The sequence below is a fragment of the Ursus americanus genome, chromosome 16 (assembly GCF_024610735.1).
Source record: "Ursus americanus isolate L20-20 chromosome 16, mUrsAme1.1.p, whole genome shotgun sequence".
Classification (NCBI taxonomy): domain Eukaryota; kingdom Metazoa; phylum Chordata; class Mammalia; order Carnivora; family Ursidae; genus Ursus; species Ursus americanus.
The window spans coordinates 17,773,316-17,798,287 of NC_142142.1; the positions used below are offsets into that span (position 1 = coordinate 17,773,316).

General features: G+C 37.9%; 1 protein-coding gene across 8 annotated transcripts in view; it reads right to left on the bottom strand.

Moving 5' to 3' along the window:
• Nucleotides 1-24,972, bottom strand: part of DLG2 (discs large MAGUK scaffold protein 2) — an 857,148-nt gene that overhangs the window by 433,945 nt on the left and 398,231 nt on the right. For all 8 annotated transcript variants that reach the window (XM_087868197.1, XM_087868200.1, XM_045815593.2 and 5 more), the window contains exons 7-8: nucleotides 19,575-19,719; nucleotides 17,217-17,355 (exon numbers count right to left, since the gene is read on the bottom strand). In XM_087868197.1, coding sequence (XP_087724323.1) covers nucleotides 17,217-17,355; nucleotides 19,575-19,719 — 284 coding nt within the window. The remainder of the gene's footprint in view (nucleotides 1-17,216; nucleotides 17,356-19,574; nucleotides 19,720-24,972) is intronic.

A 24,972-nucleotide genomic window follows, 5' to 3' on the forward strand; every position in this document is an offset into this window, starting at 1 on the left:
GCCTTCTGAGTATTAGGTGAAATGATGCTTGAATAACACTTAGCACAGTGCCTGACAGGCACTCAGTAAATGCCATGACTATCACAGGTATTAGAACAGGAAATCTGGCAGAGACCTGGTTTTTATGTCCATTTCTAGTCATTTTTGTGGATGTAAATTCATCCGTAAGAGATAATTTCCTCTTATGATGACAAAATCATGCTTACGGCTATGCCCAGGGCTGTCAGATATAGCAAATAAAAATAAAGAATGTTCTGTTAAATCTGAATTTTGAGTTAACAATGAATAATTTTTAATATAAATGTTAATATTGCCTGGGACATATTACTACTAAAGACCTATTCATTGTTTATTGTTGTTTAAATTCAAATTTAACTGCACATCATTCTTTTATCTGGCAACAAGCTGGCCCCTTTGCCATTGAACTCCTGTCCATGGCCAATATTCTGCCTTGCAGCATATTCATTCATACTGTGGTACAGTTTACCTTTTTACTCTGATTCTCCTTTTGGCTTGCTGCATTCATTTAAGTCAGCAAATGTGCCTAACTTATTTTTGTACACCCAGTGCAAACATTATATCTCTGTATCTGTGCCTGAATTTATATCTACCCCCAAATCTGTATGCAGAAATATAATTTCAGATAAAAATTTGATCTTGATATTATACATATTATGCTATTGCTTTTATTTTTTAAATTTACTTCTTATGACAGACGTCCTTCTAAGGTAGCACACATAGCACCATCCACACTTTCTCTAATAGCTGCAAAGACCTGCCTCATACACTGGTGGTGGTGGTATAAACCACTGAAGCTATGACCCAGAAATCCCACTTTCAGGAATCTGTCCTACGAAACCAAGTACAATAGGTGTACACAGATGATTATTGTCACAAAGTCTGTGAAAGCATAACACCGGAAAAAACACGTATGTTCATTAGTATTGAATAGACATGTAGGTATTAAAATTATTGCTGTGTAAGATCTGATGACATGGAAAGAAATTCACAACATATAATTAACTGAAGGAAGCAGGTTAAAATAGCATATGCAGTTTAACCCAGTTTTTGTAAACAATAAAAAAGATAAAATATGATCTCAATTTTATATAATAGATGATGAGAAAAAAATTTGGAAGCATACGCCAGAGAATTTGCTGAATATCATTTCTGAGAAATATGTTCACATTAAATTTTTATTTTCTTTCAATATTACATGTTTTCTTTTTTTTTTTTTAAAGATTTTATTTATTTATTTGACAGAGAAAGACAGCCAGTGAGAGAGGGAACACAAGCAGGGGGAGTGGGAGAGGAAGAAGCAAGCTCCTAGCAGAGGAACCTGATGTGGGGCTCGATCCCAGAATGCTGGGATCATGCCCTGAGCTGAAGGCAGACGCTTAACGACTGAGCCACCCAGGCGCCCCTCAATATTACATGTTTTCTAAATGACTTTTAAAGGACATTAAAACTTGTTCATTGTAGAAGCTGAGAATCTGCATATGACTCTGCCATAAGTCCGCATATGTAGCATGCTGCCAATTTCATGAGAAGCATATCTGTATGTCTATATGTATGTCTAGAAAAGTCCCTGGAGTGCTAATGCTGCTTTCTCCGAGTGGTAGAATTATAGGTAATTTTGATTTCCTTATTTATATTTTCCTGTATTTTTAAATTATTTTTTTAAAAAAATATTTTATTTATTTATTTGAGAGAGAAAGAGCATGGGAGAAACAGTAGAGGAAGGAGAAACAGGCTCCCTGCTGAGCAGGCAGCCCAATGCGGGACTTGATCCCAGGACCCCGGGACCATGACATGAGCTGAAGGTAGACGCTTAACCGATTGAGCCATCCAGGCACCCCTAAATTACTTTTTAAAAATATTTTTTTCTATTCCAGAGGACCATTAGGGATTTACATATTCTCAAACAAGTCAGAAATAAAAAATAAATTTCCCCACTTTAGTGCTAATTTTTCTTTAATATTGAGCAACTTTTATTTCTATGTGATACATAGGTGCTAAGAAGGTATTATAAGAGTGGCAATGTAGCATTATGAATAATTGGTTGTGACTAGCAGGACGGTAACTGGCATCACCATACTTACTGTTTTAATTTGTCAGAATTTCAAATGTCTCCAGTCATGCAAATATATTCATTTATTAAGAGGATCCCAGTTAAGGTTTAGTCTACGTCAGAGAAACTATATGCTAGCCAGAATTCTTTTATAGAAATGATGATAATTACAACAAATTAACAACTGTAAGGTTTTTTGTTTGTTTGTTTGTTTTACTAATGCATCTACTCACTCATCTAACATCTATATATTTAGAGAACATACGGGGAGGCTATGAACATGGTGGATAGAGCATGAGCTTTCAGACAATAAGACCTGGGTTTGAATACTGTTCTGCTGCTTACTTAGCTGTGTGACTGGGGAAGTTACTTAAGTTGCCTGAATCTTGGCTGCCTTATTTAGAAAGTGGCTTATGTTAAAAGCTACCTTATAGGACTGCTATGGGATTAAATGAGATACTCTACGCAAAGCTTTAATGAATCACCGCCATTAAAGTAGGTGCTCAGTCAATAGTTATTTTTATGTACTAATCTAGGTGATGTGGATGATGAAAACCTGATCCAGACATAGATTCTTTCCTTAAGCATCACTTTGTCTTAGAAGGAGGATGTGTGTGTGTGCGTGCGTGTAGTAAAATAAACCAAAACTAGTTAACTGTGATGGGAGGGAAAGATAGACTGTCCTGGGAATTCAAATTAAGAGGAAATGATGTCCAGCAGGGAGGATCTTCTCAGGAGGCACTGGAGTTGGGCCAGTACCAGTGGATACGATTGAAACACATGAAAATGAAGAGGGAGGTAGCTGAGGGGAGCATGTTTGGTCAAGGGCATTGTGAGAGGGGGCAGGGTGGCTGGTAAAGCCAGTTAGTTACCTGGTTAGGTTGATCAGAGCATGGAGACATGAAGGGGGAAAGTGGAAGATATTCTGAAAATATAACAATGCACAACATATGAACCCATTTATAGGAGAACTTCTATTTTACTAGACAAAATAAACTCTCTCAACTCTTGGGGACGTTAAGTGGATTATGTGTATTTAAGGAATTTTACACATATTTAATCTCCTAGGTAGTACCACATTTTAGTGAAACACAGACCAAGTTTGAGTTCCAAGTCTATTACCTATCAGCTGTGCATATTTAGACAAACTACTTAATCTTTCCAATTTTCAGTCCTTTGCAATTGTGCGAGAGAGCACATGACAGCAGTATTGTGAAAATGAATAGGAAAAAAGTATCCAAATGACTTATCAGAATGCCTGAGATTGGCAGAACTCAGCCAACATTAACACACTCGCCAGAGTTACCAGACTATTCTCCTCACAATTTCCTAAACCTCTTCTCCCTCCCTGTCAGACTCAGTTTTGAGATAATCATTCCGATCACCCTCCTGTTCATGCCCTGAGGAGTTTTAAGTAAGAGAGCACTCCTCGTACGCTGTTGGCCAAAGTGTTTCCACTTGGTTGAGTAAGAACACAAGTTACACAGAGTGATGAGATGGCATTGAGGCCCATCTGGCGAGAGGACTCCTGGCTTATCTGGAGGATCCAGAGAGATCCTGACTGGACCAGTACATCCAATGAAAGTGAGAGCTGCTTATAAATGAACTACTGTAATGAATGAAGCTATAGCAGCAAAGAAACCAGACGGAGGAGATTTTTCTTTTTCCTTTTAAGACTATCAATAATGCTGAACTCTCCAACTACTATATCTAACCAATCCGGAAAAGACTCAGCAGATGGGAGAAATTTAGAACGATATATTCTGATCACAGCTATTTGGCATCTGTGATAGGTCCGTGAGATGACAACAGCTAGTCCTAACCCAGAGATGCATTTAGCCATAAGGATATTGTCTGTTCTGCTGTAAGGTGGTAGGTAGCTGTGTATTTAAGGAACTTAAAATTATCTAACATTCCTATATAAAAACATTTTTTCCACAGAAAAGGGGATTAGGGAACAGAGCATTTCTGAATTGCACTAACATAAGCTGCTTTTTCTTTCTTTTCTCCTTCTCCTCCTCCCCCTCCCCCCTCCCCCTCCCCCTCCCCCTCCTCCTCCTCCTCCTCCTCCTTCTTCTTCTTCTTCTAAGATTTATTTATTATGGGGGGGGTGCAGAGGGAGAGAAACTCGAGCAGGCTCCTCACTGAGTGCAGAGTTCAACATAGGGCTCGATCTCATGACCCTGAGATCATGACCTGAGCCGAAATGAAGAGTCAGATGCTTAACCAACTGAGCCACACAGATGCTCCTCACATACTAATTTGTGTTTTGAACTTACTATGCTTTTTCCTCCCCAAGTTGGCAGCAGATATTCAGACCCTTGTGTTCTCTTGTCTCACTGGAGATAGGTATAAAGAAGGGAAAGCAGAATTTCCTAAAGAAACTCTCCCCAGTTTTTGTTCTTCAAAAGTCTGAGCTCCTAAAACCTATTATTAGATGTAATTTGATTTAAAGGAAATAATGTGTCATTTTTAAAAAAATGTGTTTATAGAGTAAAATGCATACCTGCAACAGCTGGCAATTTTATTGATAAAATCTGAGCAAATTCTGCTTTTGGTAACTCTTAAGAGCAATACCCTTTCTTTGCACATTGTCACTAATATAGTCAGTGTTTTAGGGTTATCCAATGTTTTTATGAAATTTACACTATAGGAAATATGCCTGGCCATGTTTTCTTCCAATGTGCTCCATTTTGCTTTTACTGCTGGTCATCTGATTTTTCTGAAGTCAAAGACAACGAATTTAAGCCAGGGGCTCTCCAAACCTGCCTGTGCATCAGAATCACCTGTGAGGTGTTTGGTTCTGTTCTTAAAACTACTGTCTGAGCTCTATCCTTGGACACCCAGATTCGGTAGATCTGGGGCAGGGCTCAGGACTCCGCATTTGCACGTTTTGCAGGTGACTGATGGGTTGTCAGAGTTTGAAACCACAATTTTAGACAGCATACCTGTTCTTCTTGAGAAAAGTATGAACAAGTCACATTCCTGAATTGCATTATCTCTTCCAGTACTGTAGAATACAAGTATTGCTATACAATTTTTGACATAATATTCAGCTGATAAATGTTACGATCTGTATGTAGAATACAAATATTAATATTCTTTTTTTCAGGGGAAGGTAAGAAAGAGTACCTCTCATTATTTCATCATATCTATGTATCTATTTTTGATATATATTTAATTTACTTTTTGTAAGAAGAATTTAACCAAGTACTTTTCTCTAAGCTACAGAAGACAGTGGTTCTGGGGAAAAAAATCTTACTTTGCTTTAGCCAGGTAGATTTCACCATGATTTTCATACTCAATTGCAACTGCTACATAGCTCCCCTTAGTTCTCACAAATTTAAAGTCAGCCTTTTAGCTAATTATAGTTACACCCAACATTATACGGATTTACATATATATACTGTACATACAACTGTATCCAACCATACATGGTCCAATCTAATATTATGCACTGAAGCCATGGCATTAGCGCTACCCCTGGGAACTGCGAAGCATCATGATAGGCGTTGCTATGCATGTACTTGGTTTCTGTGCTCAAGTCATGAAAGTATGTAAAAGTAAACACTGCATTTATTTTAAAAGTTTTATGTTGCCTGCATAGTAAATTTGAGTATTTGGAAAGGTATACATTTATGTTTACTGAACATTCTAGAATTTTTAAATTTAGATTATTTAAATTAAAAATCAGTTTAATATTAAGGCTTTTCTTTTTATAGAACTTTCATAGATAGGCTTGGTTTTGAGCAGATTATTTTTAATTGAGATCAGTACGTATTTTTTAAAGACACTGAAATATAAAGGAAACATTATTAAATCAATATAAACTCTAAAAATCTACCCTTTAAGGCAAGTGTAAAGATTGTGTAAATCTATGTTTTATTAGGCTAGCTGGAATCATATTTTCCCTTCATTCATTCCCGAATCTCATCTACCCTTCCCAAACAGCAGTGCTATCATCACAATGGCAGCCAGTCCTACAGACACCATGGTACCTGGGACTGAAAGTCAGGGGAATAATAATAATAATCATAGTAATAATAATAAACATAATAATAAACAGCTAACCTGAATGCAGCTTATTTTAAGCCAGGCTCTGTTCAAAGTGTTTTATATAGATTACTTCATTTAATCCTGATAATAACCCATGGTATAGGCACTTTTGGGGAACAGGCACAGAAAGGTTACATAACTCGTCCAAGCTCAAACAGCTAGTTAAGTGGTAAAGCCAGAGTTATTCTGACTCCAAAATCTGGGCTCTTCACCCAGGGCCTACCTGCTGCTGGATTCTGCATTTGTCACCTACTTTCTATTTGTTGCAGGAGAACTCACAGAATCTCTATCATCTTAGATTCCCAGTCTGTTAAACACGCATGGCAACACTCTCTGCCCATTCCGTGTGGCATTATAAGAACTAAATGAGAAACAGGAAAGTACAATACTAGGCAGCTTGAAGGGTTTACTAATACTATTATAAATTCAGAGCAGGGCCTCCCATAATTGGCTTTGAAATCTCTGGCTATCACATTTACTTCAGCTGTTTCATTCTGCCTTCATCCTATCTCAGGATGGTAAATGAAATTTTAGAAAAAGATTAGGGGGATAAAAAATATAAAGCAAAATATCAGATGCCAATGGACCAGGTGACAGCATTTCCCTTAAGACACAGTCTACATGAGAAACGACTTACATTGTTCTACTTCAAGGTCGATCTAATTTAAAAATATCAAGGAGGAGGTTGATATTTAAATCTTTACACAGAGACACATACACTCACACGGTCTCCTTAGCTTTTTCAGTGAGGACTTGAAATGTTCATTAAGGCAACCATATGGGGTCTGGTGTTATAGTAGGAATGACAGGCATTTAAGGACTGAACCCCTGCCTGGAACTGCACAATCCAGGAGGCCTCATGACTCCCTGAGAAATGCTGATTGCCTCCCCCAAATAGGTTGTTAGTGCTGCTGGGTGGGGGTGGAAGGCTGTGATAGAAAACTTGAGTTCTACGTTCATGGACAGAAACAACCATAAAGACTAGCCTGAAGCATAGAGGAGATTCAGGAAATCTTAAAGCTAATAATGCCACCCGTGCAGTGCAGCAAAAAGAGCCAGACTCTGGAGTTAATTTGAATCCTGATCCTGTTATATACCAGCTGTGTGACCTTTAATAGCACAAAGATAGAGATTCTGGAGCCAGATTGACTGTGCTTGGACTCCAGCTTTGCTAATTACCAGATCCCCACTGCTTAATCAGCATCTCGCTTGGTTGCCTTGTAGACATTGCACATTTAACACTTCCCAGAACAACTCTTGATGTTTGTCCCCAATCTTGATGTTTGCCCCTCACAGCCTTCCCATTCTCAGTCATCAAAGCTCTGTTCTGCTGTCGCTCAGGCTACAAACCCTGGGGCCAGCACCCCCTCAGTGTAAAGATGCTCCACTTTCTTCTAGCTTGCATTAGTTCTGACAAGAGATCAATTTTTATTATGTCCCTCTCTTTACAATATCTTGAGGCTAGGTTGAGAGTCTTAGACCAATATGACTTATAATTTTCATCAAATGTCAAAAAATTTTGACTACTTGGTACTCCAAGTTCTGCTTTTTTCTGGTGCTATAAGTCACTAGGATTTTTTTTCCCTTTAGTCATTCTGCATTTTATTTGGATATGTTCTGTTGCCTTAGAGTTCACAATTATTTTTTTAAGATTTTATTTATTTATTTGTCAGAGAGAGAGAGCACGCACAAGCAGGAGGAGAGGTAGGCAGAGGGAGAAACAGGCACCCCGCTGAGCAAGGACCCCCCCCCCCCCCCCAATGAGGGACTCAATCCCAGGACCCTGGGATTATGACCATGATCAGAGAAGTGTCTGCCTTCAGCTCAGGTCATGACCTCAGGGTCCTGGGATCGAGCCCCACATTGGGCTCCCTGTTCAGCAAGGAGCCTGCTTCTCGCTCTGCTCTTCCCTCTACCAGGTGCTCTCTCATGTGCGCACTCTCTCTCTCTCAAATAAATAAATAAAATCTTGAAAAAAAAAAGAATATATGTCTTTGGAATGCAAGAATTGTATCCCATAATTTTCTTTTATTTCATTAAGTTAATCATTAGTATTAATATGGTAACCTCAGGGGCGCCTGGGTGGCTCAGTCGTTAAGCGTCTGCCTTCGGCTCAGGGTGTGATCCCGGCGTTCTGGGATCGAGCCCCACGTCGGGCTCCTCCGCTGGGAGCCTGCTTCTTCCTCTCCCACTCCCCCTGCTTGTGTTCCCTCTCTCGCTGGCTGTCTCTCTCTCTGTCAAATGAATAAATAAAATCTTTAAAAAAAAATGGTAACCTCAGTGACAGCAGCTTAAGATATATGAGAGGACAGGAAGTAACTCAGGGATTCCGATGCTGGCATGGATAATTTGCAAAGTACATACCCAGATGTGGACAATTAGGGATCAGCTGTCTTCTGTCTACCATTACTTTACTTACACATGAATGTGAAAAAAAAAAAAACTGCTAGAGAAAGAGGCCATGTCTACATGTCCTGAGTCATAATATATACCCTTTTTCAATATCATACAGATAAAGGCCAGAAATAAGCAGCATACTGTGTTGGTGACAGTAATTTACTTGCAGTGTGAAAGGACAGGGGGTCAGCTCATAGTTGATTGCTTCTCCAGTGGTCCCTCCAACATTCTCCATTGTCTGTCATTAATCTTTTTTCTTTTGCCTCGACTAGACCTGAAGGCCAAGGATGAACTAAAGAAATGTAAAGCAGCTTTGATTAAATAACTATCTATGTGCATCCTATATTTCTAACAATAATAGCTATAGATGCATAATAACCATCTTCCATAAAATTATAAGGCCTAGAACTATGTATTTATGTCTGGCTGATTTATTAGGTATGGGGAATAATAAATATCTACAAAAGACAGGTTTAAAATCCTCATTACTGGTTCATTTTTCCTAATATTAAATTCATTTCCCTGACAGCAAACAGAAGCTTAACATGTTTTCCAGTACATATTTGGATATCTTCCTTTAATTAAGATTTGTCATCTACCTCATTAGCATACCCTCTCATTCTATTTCTCATTTTCTCATTCTCTCATTCTATTTCAGGACAGCTCTATCAGTCATGCCTCACGGTTGATGTAAGTAAACTTAAAATGGTTATGCGGAGCCACCCTCCATAAAGAGCAAACTCCCCTCAAGGCTCTACTTGATGGTTTATCCTCCAGCTGTCTCACTAGTTTTGCCTCACTCGCCCCTTCCCATTGCTACACTTTGCTTCAAAAAAGACATTCTAATAGCAGGCTCCATGTCAGAGGAGTGAGGCACGGGGCACAGAACAAAAGAGATTACTCAGAGACATTGCAGATGAATCTTTGATTTGGTTAAGTTTTATAATGCACTTTGTAAGACCTGCAAGAAGTCTGAAGCCATGTTCCACAGAGTTTCTTTTAAGGGAAAAGCTACATGGTGTTAGTTGTTGAGAGCTACCGTGAATAAAAAAGGGCAAAGTCAATAAATTATCCAGAGGATAACTGTGTTTAGCTCCAGAGCCCATATTGATAGATTGGTTTTTGTTATGTTTGTTGTTGTTTGATCATATTTGGTTCCACTGAATCCTAGATTAGATTTTCAATGCAGGTGGTACTACATATTCACAGCAGTCGCAAAAACGAAGATCCCTAAGAAAGCATCCAGATTGTAAGACTTTCTGTAGTAAAATGTTCTAATGTGCTCTGCAAGATAAGTTGAAAAAAATGTATGCATAGCTAACTTTGAGCAGCTACACACCACTGGTGGCTACATTTTCATTCTACAGAGGATGTTTACCAAAAAATGATTTTATTTATGGTGTTCATCTGAAAATCCTTGTTCATCTCAATCCCATTTATTGAGAGGTTTTTTTCTTGAGAGGTATTATTCTGTTTCTTTTATCAATGAGACAACTAAAAACAAAAAAATGAATGAGACAACTGGGGCAAAGGGCGATTACGTAAATTACCCAAGGTCACAGAGCTAGGAGGTGGTCAAGGTGGAGCCCTGAGCAGGGCGGCTCCAAGGCTAATCTCTCAGCCATACAGATACGAATTCTAAAGCAGGGTCAGTCGTCTGCGTGGGGCATAACCAGTTCTTTCTACTATACTTGGTTAAAGATGAGTAAGAAAAGATGTCTTTTCTGTGTCAGAAGAAAGATTTTCCAGTTCATCCAGAAAAGATTTCAAGTCATTAAATATAGGTTAAAAAGTAGAGAGGCTCTAGAATATGCCCAGACTTTACTGTTTTGCAGTCTTGTCTGATCCTTTAAGAGCCTGTCTTTAATGGAGACTACAAAACTTGAGCCATTATTAAAGGGTTGTGTCCAGAACACAAAATTAATAACTGACAAGTCTGTGTAAATCAGCTCAGTGCTTCTCAAACTTGGGTACTCATATGTACCTTGGGGTTTACGGTACTTGCAGGGGACCAAGTATCCCCAAAAAGAAAATCTTTCTGGTGTGTTGAGTTCACTTTAAGATTTTGTATTAAATAATTTAATTTGTAACCAAAGTGTTTTTACATTAACGTGAACAAGGATATTTCCCAAACTTTTATGAGAAATAATATAAGATTTTATGTATTTCATGCTTGGACAGAAAGCTTCTTTCATGTTCTACCCCAGATCCTGGGAAGAAGAAGTTCATATTTCAAGGCCTCAGGGCATGTGGATAGAAACATATGAGAATTAGCCTCTAACCATTTCTTTTTTTTTTTTTTTAAAGATTTTATTTATTTATTTGACAGAGATAGAGACAGCCAGCGAGAGAGGGAACACAAGCAAGGGGAGTGGGAGAGGAAGAAGCAGGCTCATAGCAGAGGAGCCTGATGTGGGGCTCGATCCCATAATGCCGGGATCACGCCCTGAGCCGAAGGCAGACGCTTAACTGCTGTGCCACCCAGGCGCCCCAGCCCCTAACCATTTCTGATCCACAGTTAAACAGCAAGGGGAAAAAAAAAATCAGCAGTGGCAAACTTATGCTGCTCCTGAAAGATTACTCCCTAGGTGATAAAAAAAACTGTAGAAATGGTCAGTAGTAAATTAGCCTGGCTAAAGCAGGTGGGCTCCTCACGTGAAACACTGGCTATGGACTTTAGCTCTAAAACAGAGCTCAGATGGCATTCCTCGTCGGCACTGCTCCCTCTTGCTTAGTCCCAACTGCCATAACCTCTCCCCTCATTTCTTCAATGGCCCCTCTACTTCTCCACACAGCAGAGAGGTTTTCTTCTAATATAAATCAGATAATTTCATGTTCCTGGTTAGTATTCTTTAATGGATTCTCAAGGCACTCAAAATCAGACCTATACTTCATCATTACCTACAGAGTTCTATGTCATCTGGCTCCTGACTCCTTCTCCAACCTAATTTTCTGCCATGTTCCCATTAGCTCATCTCTTCCCAGCCAAGCTGGACTTCCTTATATTCCTGGAACATGCTAAACTTATTTCTGTCTCAGTGACTGGCCTTGCTATTCCCTCTTCCTGGAATGTTCTTTCTCTGATCTTTATATCACCACTTTTTCTTGTTATTCAGGCAGGTCTCAACTCAAATGCTATCTTCTCTGAGAGGCATCTCCTGGTTATCCTACTTAATATTGTTCTTATCCCCAGTCTCTATCACATTATTCTATTTTTTCCTTATAGTACTTACCAATATTTGCACTTAAATCATTTATCTGTGTGTCTCTTACTTGACGCACCAGAATGTAAACTCCATGGGGACAAGGGACTTGTTTGGTTTGCTCACCACTGTAATTTTGTTGCTAAGAACCATGCTTGACACACAGCGGAAGTTGAACATTCGCTGAATGAAGGAATGAATGAGTGAAAGAAAAAGACAGCTGGAATACGTTTTAGATACCGTACCCAGTAAGCTAATGTTCTATAATTTGGGGATAACAGAGTAGAGGCAGACTCTACTCTGATGGGCTCATATCTACTTAGTAAATAAAAAAGTTAAACTGGTGAATATCAGAGTCACAGTTTGGAGTCATTCTGGAAGGTTTCTGGGGACAAGAAACTTTTCTTGAGACTTCACTTAGATTATGCTTTTTGAGTAACCAAATTATGTGAGGGAACATTATGTAGAGCCAATCAGAAAGACACCTGGGTATACTAGGATCAGGGCCGGGTGAACTTGGTTTCTCTCACTGGGACATATATGACTCATAGCTATACTTTAGGTCCCTGGTTTTCATAATGACATTTATCACATTCATAACTTGGTAAATCGAGTCCCCACCTCCTGAAAGAGCAGTTACACATTGCATCTCAAAATTTTTTGGTTTCATTTTAGTACTGATGATTTGTTCGTGTATCCTGGGAATCGTGAGCCAGATGGTAAAGGCCTGTGCTTTGCACCTCATCTGGGTGACCGGGTTACCCCTGGCCCAGTAAAGGGAGAATCCATAGTTGCAGGTAATATACAAAGCGGGTACTGTTCACAGGTGATCATTGCTTGTTCACAGGTTTCATAATTCTTCTTACTCCATCCAAAAACAACAGTAACAACAAAAGTGAACACCAGCTCAGAGAAATAGAACAAGCACTAGACTTGGAATTTGAAGACATAGGTTCTATATCTGATTCTAATACAAGTTGTGGGACTTAGGGACAGCCAACGTATCACTTTGGGCTTGTGTTCCTTACATATCAGAAGAAGGAAGATTAGACTCTAGATTCATTGCTGGCCCTTCCAATTCTGAGAGCCTATAATTTTTTGAGCCAAAAACACATCCCAGCATCACAGTGATAGCTTTCCAAAATAGCTAACCAACAACCTAAGACCAGATAGCTACATCAAAATGAACAGTGATTTATAGGGTACTCAACAGACTTTCTACTAAGAAAATTTTATCCAGGGCCTTTTTGTTTGTGCTTTCTCTAAATCAATAGAAAAACAAAATATCCCAGTTTACTCAGGTATACCTTTCCTCAAATAGTTAGAAGGAGTTGAAAAAAAAAATTCCAACTAAGTTAGTGTAGCATTTTTCTAATCAAAATTCCTTTAAAAAGTTCTTCCCCCCAAAAAGTGAATATGCTTTAGGAAAAGAGAGAAATGTTTCTTACAATAGAATGAGAGATCACAAACACCTGGAATAAAAAGCTGCCAATTTGAGGAGTTTTCGGTTGTTGAAAGGTTCCTATTTCACAGAACTGTTTCCCCATTAGCCTAAGTCCCATCATTAGAGATCAATTACCTTGATTTACTATTTTAGGAAAATTCAAAGTAGGCCTCAAATATAAGCTACTGTAACACCTTAGGATACTAAGAAATTTATCTAGCCCTTTAAAAATGGCAACTCTAACACATATTATCACATTGAAATTTCACAATTCCACGAGGAAATTAGAAGACCCTTTGTCCCAAATTTATAGATGAGAAAATCAAGACTTACAGAGATTAAATGGCTTGTTCAGGGTCATCTAGGTGGTAAGTTGGTAGAAGCAGGACTAGAAACCAATCTCCTGATATAAACCCAATACTGTTTATCCAGCAATTCTCTGTGGAAACTAAATGCATAACACGGGGCATGGGGTGTGATGTGAGGATGAGCTGTGGGAACACAGACAGACCTGAATTTGAATTTTAATTCTGCTATTTGCTTGCCGTATGAAATGAGGCAATTACTTAAATGCTTTGAGCACTTTTGTTATGTATAAAAATCAAGAATAGTAATTCGATATAAATAAGGGGAATGATATATATTAAAGGACTTTGTGTTAACAGTCCACAGTAGTGATCTTTTTGTTTTTACTACTGTATGTATTTTAAATTTTACAAATGGGTTGCATATGACAGAAAGGACAGGAATATAAAGACAACTTAAAGGTAGGAATCACTCTCTTTTACAAGTCTTATTTTTCAAGCTGTGATAGATGCTTCATTTTATTCTATTTCACATTCTTCTATGAATCTGCATGTGCTGTCCCCTACCATGAACACCCTTCCTGATCCCTTGACTTTCTGATCAACTCCTATACATTTTTTCAAACTCAAATTTAAGAGTTATCTCCTCTTTAAAACTTTGATGCTACAGGCTTTTCCTTGGGCATTCATATAAAACTCAAATTCATTTACCAATATTTACTAAGTAACTTGGTGGTGCTAGAGAACTCTGCTTGGCCCCAGAGCACTTCCTAGAACTAATCTAATTTTGTTTGTGGCTGTTATCAGTTGTCACACTTTGACATTTTATAGACCTTTTATTTTTAAAAGATGAGAACTGATACAAAGTTGCCCATATTTCATTTTCCAAGTAAGGATATGGTCAAGTTAAAAAAAAAAAGTAAATATCTGCCATTTACTACCACATACAAAAAATGACGTTTTGATATGAAGATATATAATCTCGGAATAAAAAAAATAACAAATTAGGCATTACAGAAGATTTCAAAAAGGGGGTCTGCATAATCAGGGACTAGGCATTGAGAGACCCACTTGTTTACCTATATTTTGTCCCAGTTTGATAGTTTTTAGAGCTGTTGTTTCTTACTCAGTTTTGCATTCCTAGTGCAGTGCCTGCTGTCTAGTAGGAAGTATCCAGTAAATATTGATGACCAAGGCAATGAATTTGCCTTTGAGCAAATACCTCTGAGATCCATGGCAGTGCCTACAGCACAGACCCCTGTAAAGCAAAGATGAGAGTGGGAGGGGTGTGTGTGTGTGTGTGTGTGTGTGTGTGTGTGTGTGTGTGTTTAAGCTGATATAATTTACTTCACGAGTTTGCCAGGCACCAGCCATTCAGAAGCTTCTAGTTCTTAGTGAAACTGTCCTGGCAGAGAACAAGGGAGGAGGTGGGACAAGAACTATAATACCAAGCATAAACCTATAGGAATAGGCAGACTCTATTCCTAGGACACCATCTGTTAAAACATTCCATGTGACACCTTAGGTAGAGTAAGAATTATAACAGGTATAGTTACTGTAAATAGATAACATTCATTTAACATTCATGATGTGTCAGGCTCTGTTTTAAGTTTTTTGCATGTATTATGTCAATCATTACAACAACATGTTAAGAAAAAATTGATTACCATTTCCATTGTATAGATGAAGAAACAGGTTTGCAGTGGTTGAATAATTTTTCGGCAGTCATATAGTTAACCAATGGTAGAAATAGGTCTCTATTCTCATCTAACTGTCTTTAGAGCTTACCAAAACGCTCGGGTCCCTTTACAGCTACATATTTCTGTGATGAACAGTTTTATATGATCTGGTTTTCATTTTAAAAATAAGGAGAAAATTGAAATGTTTCTTCTTAGCCAGGATTTTGTAGCTGACAGGGCACCCACAGTTTTTCTACCTAAAAGCTGTGTGACTATATGCAAGTTATTTCACACCTTTGAACTTCAACTTCCACATTTATAAAATAGGGATGTAGAAGCCCTTCTTTCCGTATTTTGGGGAGAAGTAAATGAATAGTGTATGTAAAACAGCTAGCAAAGGGCCTGGATTATAAAGGGGATTTAATCAATTTTAATTCCATATGGGGTCTAGTAAGATAAAATGACATTTTCAAATTAAAATCATATCAAATATTAGTGATAGAATGAAAGCAAATAGATCATTGCTCTGGTGAATAAAGGTGCCTATATTTATACAATTCTTTAGAGAGCCATGAGGATTATCTTTGCTGCAGCCCTCATTTTAATTAAGAGCATAGAGATTAGATATTTCAGCGTAGGAAGAAGTTTATATTTGATTTATACCACAGATGCACATTTGCAGCGTCTAAACATTCTATTCCTTGGCTAAAGATGTAACAAGCTACTTCAGCAAACCTGAAATTGCAAAATAAATGGAAAATGCTTAATCATTTAAAAAGAAATAGAAAAGGAATGAAAAGACCAAAGCAGGCATGGGTACCGGTGAGGGAAGTTAAGCGGCAGGAAGCCTCCTCTATTTTTTTTTAAAGGCTGACAAATGGCTTCATTAGACAGGCAGGATATTAAACCAAAAGGGTCCATCTCTATCATTTTTACACACAAACACTTCCAGAAAAAGTGTGTATGTATTTTTATGTAATCTCATTTCAGGTAAAAGTATTGTTCACTGAGAAAAGCAAGTTGCAGAGCAATTTCTAAAATATGAACTTACTTTGTAAAAACAGTATCCAGCCCCATCTATATCTGACTGTGAATTTGTATGGGTTTATATGAACCTGTAGAAGGTATGAAAGATTCATGTCAGGGTGTTACATTGGGAACCTCAAGATAGTTGCTGTGGCAGGAGTGTGGGAGAGAGTTTTGTTTCTTGAACATTTTTGCATTACTTCACCAAATGCAATTTGCATACATTATTTTGGAATAAAAACATTTAAAGATAAAAAATGTGTATTTATTCTTATTTATTCCCATATTCATTCATTGATTTATTCATTATCCAACATTTATTGAATCCTTAAAAGTGACAATTAAGTCAAGGAAGCTGATCTGCTTTGTGAAGTGTCAAACCTGACTTTTTCATAGGTATGCTGCCTAAACTTGGTTTTACTTCATGGCATTAGCAATGTGGTTCTATGCTCTATCCTAAAATCCTGTCCTGTTCCCCTTTGGAATTAACAGCATATATTAAATTCAAAACATTTGCAGTTAATTTCATCCCTTTTCTTTATACTTATAGCTATTGTGCTAAAGGAAGCGTTGACTCACTTCCCAACTCCATTGTATTGCGGGTAGTCATTGGTGTCAAAAACATGTAATTAGGTATCAAAAGATAAAGGTTTCAGTCGTGACTCCCCCACTAACCAGAAATGTAATATTGGTATGCTACTTCCTTATTTGAACCTTAGCACCTCCTCCTCTCAAGTTACCTGTCTGACAAAATGGCTGTTGAGCTCACACGGCATCATGTGTAAAAGTCTTAATAAATTGCAAAGTTATGACCACGTGTATAGTACCACTTCTCACCAAGTATTAGTGATTTTGATTCGTAAAGACACACGTTTACAAGAATATGCAGATTTCTGCTGGAGACAAGACAATAATAAGTTCTAATGGTGCTCGGAAACTTTACTCAGCCCCCAAAGCAACGGCTGACATGTTAGGCAAACACAGTTTCTTCCCAGTAATGATCCCAAATCCAATTAACCAATAAACATATCTGACCTGGTGTAATCGTCTTCAACAAGCATGTGCTTTGGAATCGGTGAGTACCTTCCTGGAGAGATGGGCGGCAGGGAAGTTTTATATTCTAAAGTTCCATTGTTGCCAGAGAGTAGATGGTTTTCCATTGGTGGAGAATAAGCTAAGGGGTGAAAAAGAGAAAAGAGAGGAAACCTGTTATGTGGGTGATTCAGTGTATCATGCTATAGTTCTGTTAAAAATAGGAAGACTTTGCTACGTGCCGAGGATTTTCTTGTCTCTCAAGAGGGAGGAGTTACTGTTTGTTTGCATTTAATATGTACAAGCACATGGTGACCTTTAGGATTGGAAAGATGCAACATTTATATCTATAAACCCAGTTCACATAATTAGGTGGAGAGAAGAATTGGAGGAGAGACCCAGCACATGCATTTTCAGAAGGATGATTAATTTTCTATTGAAATAAAAATGTTAGCTTTCTAATTGCAGAGCTCACATTCTTTTCACATAATTAATATTCAATCATCAAATCTAGAAGGCTCCTAGGAGCAAGTTCCTATATAAGACTTTAATCCCCAAATATGCTGTACTCCCAACCCAGAAAGGCCAAGGACTCTGGCCTTTCTTTTTTAGTCCGACACAGTAATTCATCTCCCTTTTGAATGTATGAAAGCCCCTCCTTCCTGGGTCTCCTGCCTCCTGCCCCTCTCTAGAAATCCATTTTATACATTGAGAAATCCAACTCTGATAATGCTGCTCTCTTGCTTAAGTGTTCTCCATTGCTGCTACTGGACCAAATATAAACTTTTCCTTTTGTCATTCTTATAAGATTGATCCATTTCAATATCCCACTTTACATATATCCTATAGCCCTCAAACAAAGACAGCTCTTCCCAATATTTGTACTTTCATCAGTTACCTACAATTTCTGTCTCCTAACACATCTTTGATACTGAAATTTCATCCATTCTTTAAGATACAATTCAAATGCCACCCTTTCCGTAAAGAGTTTTATGATCGTCCAAAGACAGGTAGTATCCCTTTCTTTTGCATCCCCAAAGCACATTTATTTTTACCGCTCCCATGCATGTACATTCCTTTTACATTGCTAAATATCACTGCTATTTATATATCTGAATTAGCCTTTCTTCCAATAGAGTGATTGCATTTCCTTTGTATCCCACACATTACCTTATAAGGTGTCTTATAAATATTGAGGTTACTCAATACATATTTTTTGAATTGAATAGCAAGCTTGGTTTTCTTGCTTTTATCTCTTTAACGTTGACCTTGTATACACTTCATGAAGTAGCTCGGAATCTCAAGGCTGATTTTTCCAAATTCATCCAGTTTGAAAAACTTTGGTAGTTAAAATTCTTTTATATCCTAAGGTAAGGCTGATCTCAGCTTACTGAATGCTTGAGAAAAAGACATATTTTGGGGGCAAGTCATTTTTGAATCATCATTAAGAAAAGCAATAGCTAACGTAATGGGCAGGTAACAAAATTATTCAACCTTTAAATTTCTCTCAAGAAAAACATCTAAATCTAAGAGAGGTTAAATGACTTGCTTCAGACCATAGTTCTAATTAATGGCAAGTCCTGATGATATTCCGAGTTCCCAATCTCACAACTGGTTTCTCAAAATTTCAGAATGAGCAAGCTTATTGATGTTGACAAAACTGTCTCTTAAACTCATATAAAAAAAATTTGCTTCTGAATCTAGTCCCCAAAGACAGAACCCAAAGTTCTTGCTGACCTATTAAGAAAAGAAAAAAACATGGGGCTTATGTAGGAGTGGATTTTACAGGACTCAACATAGCATCTCATAGTTAGTTATTGCCCTAGAAACCCCCACCCACAACTCACTTTGACTGCCATAGTGACTGAGAGCTTTCCCTGGCTTCCCTGCCAATATAATATTTAGGTAAGAGCTGTGGTGATGGTGATTGAGGATCATAACGCTACCATTCAAGTGAAAGATCCTCTCCCCCTGGAGGGAGCATAGTACTATCTCTGGTCTATTTTGCCAGTCCTTCTCCTCCTTCCTTCGCTACTACATAGATTTGAACTAGGAAGGGGGGATACTATGGCATGAGAGCTATCATGCTTCAGGGGCTCGAGAAATAGCCTTTAAAAAGGTGTTGCTTTTACGTTACTGTAATCACACTGTCCACGGCATACGTCATTAAGCCTTTCTGAAATGGTGGACTTTCTAACCCATCAGGGTGTCCCACCTTCAAACCAAGAAGTGAAGCACAGCAGCCCCTGGAACTATTTCCACAAGCTAAACAAGAGCGAAGTGCAAGCACAGTACTTTGCCAAACTTTCCAGAATTCCAACTTTGTACACCTGGCAGAGGGACACTGAGAACGGCACTCACAGTGAGTAATATCAGGTGGACCATAAGGATCAGTCATATAAATGGTGGTGGGTTTGCCAACTTTGAGATAAACGACATCCGATGTGTTCTTCAATATTGCTACCGCCTCTTCATGTGTCACTTCTTCCAAACTGTAGTTGTTTACCTGAAACGAAAATAATATCCAATATTAGATTCAAATCTATGTAGGTGAAAAGAAACAGGTAAAACGATATACAGAATTATTTAAAGATTAAATAGCAATGATTACAATCCAGTATCTACATCATACTTTGACAGAAAAGATGGATTTATGGCATTAGCCAAAGCAGATAAGGTACCATTGTTGATCTAAAAAACAAAGTGCTTCTGTCTTTTCCATGAGAAAGCAATGTATCATAATGCAAATTAGAATACTATTTGTGGAGAAAAGAAAGGAGAGGTCAAATGTCTCTCTTCCTATGCTATAGTTTTTCCAATTACAAAAGTAATACATACTCACTGAACTAAAAAAAAAAAAAAGAATAAAAACTAACCAAAGTCTCTCTAGTTGGGATATATTTCTTTAAATAATAGTGACCATAATGGGGCGCCTGGGTGGCACAGCGGTTAAGCGTCTGCCTTTGGCTCAGGGCGTGATCCCGGCGTTATGGGATCAAGCCCCACGTCAGGCTCCTCCGCTATGAGCCTGCTTCTTCCTCTCCCACTCCCCCTGCTTATGTTCCCTCTCTCGCTGGCTGTCTCTATCTCTGTCAAATAAATAAATAAAATCTTTAAAAAAAAATAGTGACCATACTGTACATATTGGTTTGGAACCTGCTTTTTAAATCTCGAGTGACTCTTGGTCCATATCATAGCATATAGCAGCAACAAGACAGTTTCCGAGACAGCATTGTGTTGCACGGTTGTAATGTAATGTTTTAACCAATCTCTTACTAAAGCATGTTTAGTTTGCTTCTAATTTTTTCTACTATAAATAATATTGTGGTGAACTTTTTTCTGTATTTGCACACAAGTCTGATGATTTATCTGGGATAAATCATGCAAGTGGAATTGTTGGACCAAACTATATGAATATTATAAGGCTTCTGATACCTATTCTTTTTTTTTTTTTAAATGTAGTGTTCCATGATTCATTGTTTGCGTGTAACACCCAGTGCTCCTTGGAATACATGCCCTCCTTAATACCCATCGCAGGGCTAACCCATCCCCCCATCCCTCCCCTCTGAAACCCTCAGTTTGTTTCCTGGAGTCCATAGTCTCTCATGGTTCGTCTCCCCTCTGATCCTCCCCCCCTTCAGTTTTCCTCTTAAAGTGTCCTGTGGAAAGAAGAAGTTTACTCTTATACCACCACTACATGAGAGCCCCAATTTTCCCACAGTTACAACCAAACTTGGTTGTTTTTTGTTTTTGTTTTTGTTTTTTCACTTTAAAAATTGTTCCCATCTGGGGGCCTGGGTGGCTCAGTTGGTTAAGCATCCGACTCTTAATTTCAGCTCAGGTCACAATCAGGGCCATTAGATTGAGCCCCATGTTGGGCTCCATGCTGGGCGGGAAGCCTGCTTAAGATTCTCTCTCTCACTATTGTGCTCTCTCTCTCTCCCCTTCTTTAAAAAAAATAAACATAAATAAAAATTGTTCCCATGAAAATTTTATTTAACAAGTCGATTTTCTAAGGCTAATATTGGAAAACAGGGCTTTGCCGGTGAGCAAGTTCAAGAGCACCCTATTCCCATCCACTTCAATAGCAACTCCTCCTTTTTACTGGACAGAAGAGCATGATGCAAGTGCAATTCTTCCTTCATGGCAGTGGCATTATAATGGAATCTCTGCAGCAGTGCTCTTAGATGGTTTAAAAATATTTACAAAGTATTTTAAATACCTAGATTATTCTTATTTGGCTACTATTATTTTAATGGAGTGATTCTTTAGTTAATTTCTGCTGAAATGATGCAGAATTAAAATAAATGTGCCAAAGAGCATTAGATTGGATCCCCTACATCTTCTCTGTACTATTTAATTAGCACTTTAGACATAGAAGACCTTACAACATTGCTTTTTTTCCTCTTTTTGCCTCATGTTCTATATATTCCATGTGCCAATTAATCCTTGATGGTGTAGACCAAGTTAGGGACCCTGGAACTGGAGGGAACTGGACCTGCCTGATGTGTATGAATGCTGACCATGAACTCTCCAATAAGCTATAAACTTTTCCACTGGTTCCTATAGTTCTCTTCTAGACAAGTGACATTCTCTTACATCCTTTTGTATTTGCAGTGTCTAGCACTTGTTCATCCATTGGTCAGATGCGTACCTATTATGTGTCAGTCATGGTTCTACATATTAGAGATCTAGTAATAAATATTAAGAATGAAAATCATAATCATAGCAGAAACTTTATAGCCTATATTACACACTGGGAACTATTCAAAGTTATTTATATACATCAATACAATCGAAGCTCACAACAACTTGTGTGGTAGCTAATATAATTACTTTCATTTTACAGATTAGAAGAGCATGTCTCCAAGAGGTTAAGAAACTTGCCCAGAGTCATTGATCTCATAGTGGTAGAAGCAGATTAAAAAAGCCAAGCAGTTTGGATCCAGAGACAGGCTTTTAACCTCTCATCTATATTCCTCTTTCAGACAGAGAAGGTCCCCAGCTCCCTTGAATCTCGTATTCTAGTAAGACACACTTCAAGCTTCAAGCATGTTTACTGAGAATGACTTTGCATGTAGATTCTCAGACCACCAGAGAACTCTTCAGATCAGGAAGGAGAAGTTGAGCAAAGGGTAGAGGTGAGAAGTGGGGATGATGGTGGTTTACAATAGTGGTATTTTAGTTGGTTTTTATTTGGTGACAGAGTGTTGGAACACTGACACAGATTTTAGCTGGAACAGGAGGCATGATATTGGCAAGAGAACACAGTGATTAAGAGCACATACTTCTGAGTCATGCAGACCGGGATCTGAGTTTTGGCTCTTCCTAGCTATGTAACTTTGGACAACTTACTTATTCTTCTTAGCCTCAGTTTTGACATCTGTAAAATAGGTATGATAATAATTGCTACCTCAAAGAGTTATTGATTTAAATATATTAATCTATGTAAAGTGGCAGGAACATTAAAATATTGATGTTAGCTCTTATTACTATTACTATTGTCATCATACATCTCTCTTCTCAGGAAACAGGAATTCTTGGTGAAAATTTTTGCTGAGCATTTTCCTGTAAACATCTGTGAACTGATGAGTTTAATTAGGGTACTGTTGATGAGGCTTCTGTGTGGTCTTTTTAAAAATTCAGAATAGTACAGGATCTGGACCAAAAAGTGCTCTTTTGTGCTGAAGTCTTCAAAATGTTTTTCACGAAAGTGGGTTTATTTGGGTTAATTATGTGTGTGCATTATCCTATGAACTCTCAAGATAAAGGGCCTACAGCTGGAGCTGATTGTACACAGAGAGAAGGGACATTACGCTGATTGGCTAGTTGCTCTTGTCATTGTTTTTTATTGTCTTTTTTCTTTTGCATCAAGTATCTGCCTATAATGGTGAACACTGAACAACTGGCCTGATTTCAGAAAAAAAAATTATGTGCATCTGAATGCAGTGTTTCTGTGGGGTGCACTCCACAGAGAAGGGCATGTGTGCAGCCTGGCCATATCACTGGGATAGGATGAAGGCCTGAGGCCAAGCAGAGAGATTAGAGAGGAGAGGACTCATTTTCTCCAACAGAGAAGGGAGCACTGAATTTGCACACGATGCAGAGATAAAGGATAGCAAACCAGCTGAAGAAAGAGGTGCCAAAAAACCTGAAAGAAGGGAGCAGAGTCAGTGTTATGGGAATCAAATGAGTGCAAGCAAACAGATATGTGATGGTACAATGGTGGGAGGTGTGGCAGCAGGAGAGTGGTAATAAAGAGGAATGGGTAATGTACAGATGGTGAGATGCTGACCTTTTCATATTTATTCAGGGATACCAACATGGTGGCACAAATAATACCAACATGGTGGACATAAATACTACCTAAGATATAGTACAAGGAAATGTGGGAACTCTAGAAACACTGTAAAAAAAAAAAATCACAAACTCCAAAGTTAACTTTTTAAGAAGGAGACAAAGTTGTTGATTACTAGATAAGATGAATTAAAAAGGAGCATTAAGTAATAGATAGAATTGTTGAATAACTATATTGTACATCTGAAACTAATATAACACTGTATGTTAACTATACTGGAAATAAAATTAAAAACACCCAATAAAATTTTTAAAAATAAAAATAAATAAAAATAAAAAAGGAGACCAATCTAGTGTGCTAATGTCAATGATATGAAAATGAATATGCATAAAGCAAGACTAAAATCTCTGCAGTACACTGTAATTCCTGGCTATAACAAAATTTATTTTAAAAACAGTAACTATGAATAAATAGGAAACAATAATAGTTATCTTGGGATAAATATTTTCTTATTTTTCATCTTTTCAGCAATGATCATGCATTAGTTATGGTTAGAATAAAATTAATTCTATATTTTAAGTGAACAAGTAAAAAAAAACTTTAAATAAGAACAGAAATAAAGTGGGGAGTCTGGGTGGCACAGTCAGTTAAGTGCCTGACTCTTGGTTTCAGCTCAGTCATCTCAGGGTCTCACATCCCTTAGGTTGTGAGATTGACCCCCACATCGGGCTCCACGTTCAGCATGGAATCTGCTTAAGACTCCCTCTCTTTCTGCCTCTCTCTCTCTCTCTCTCTCTTAAATAAATAAATAAATCTTAAAATAAGGTGCAGTGGCTTCATTATGAAACACACATAGCAAGATCCCATGACTGATGGGGAACTGAAATGGAGAAGAAGGAACTTGGTTTCTCATGGCCAGTGAATTGATTTAACTTTTTTACAAATAATAGCCATATTTTAAACCTAGATGTTTCTAGAAAGGTAACTTGGATAATCAGAGTAAATTTTAAATGTAGTATCACATCTGGTTTCAACTCTTAGATTCATGAATTTTAGTCAGTTAACATACTTTTTGAGCATTAAAACTTTCTTATATGCAAACAGGGATAATACTAATTTATTGGTTGATTTATTACTTGTGTTTAGGAGAAACGAGGGATACCATGAACATGGAAAGACACTGTATAAGATAGAGCAGTATACAAATAGTCATCAAACGTCACAATCAGACACAATGCTTTTGCCGATCCTGCTGCTGAAAACAGCACTTTGTGTGAAAATGATCACTCCCTATGTGGTACACAATCTTGCAATGCCTCTTCCCTGTTCAAGGACTGATCTTCTAAACGGCAATAATTAGATTGTCCTTTTTTTTTTAAGTATTGGAGTATAGTTGACACACAATGTTACATTATTTTCAGGTGTACAACTTAGTGATTCAAGAAGTTTGTTACATGATGC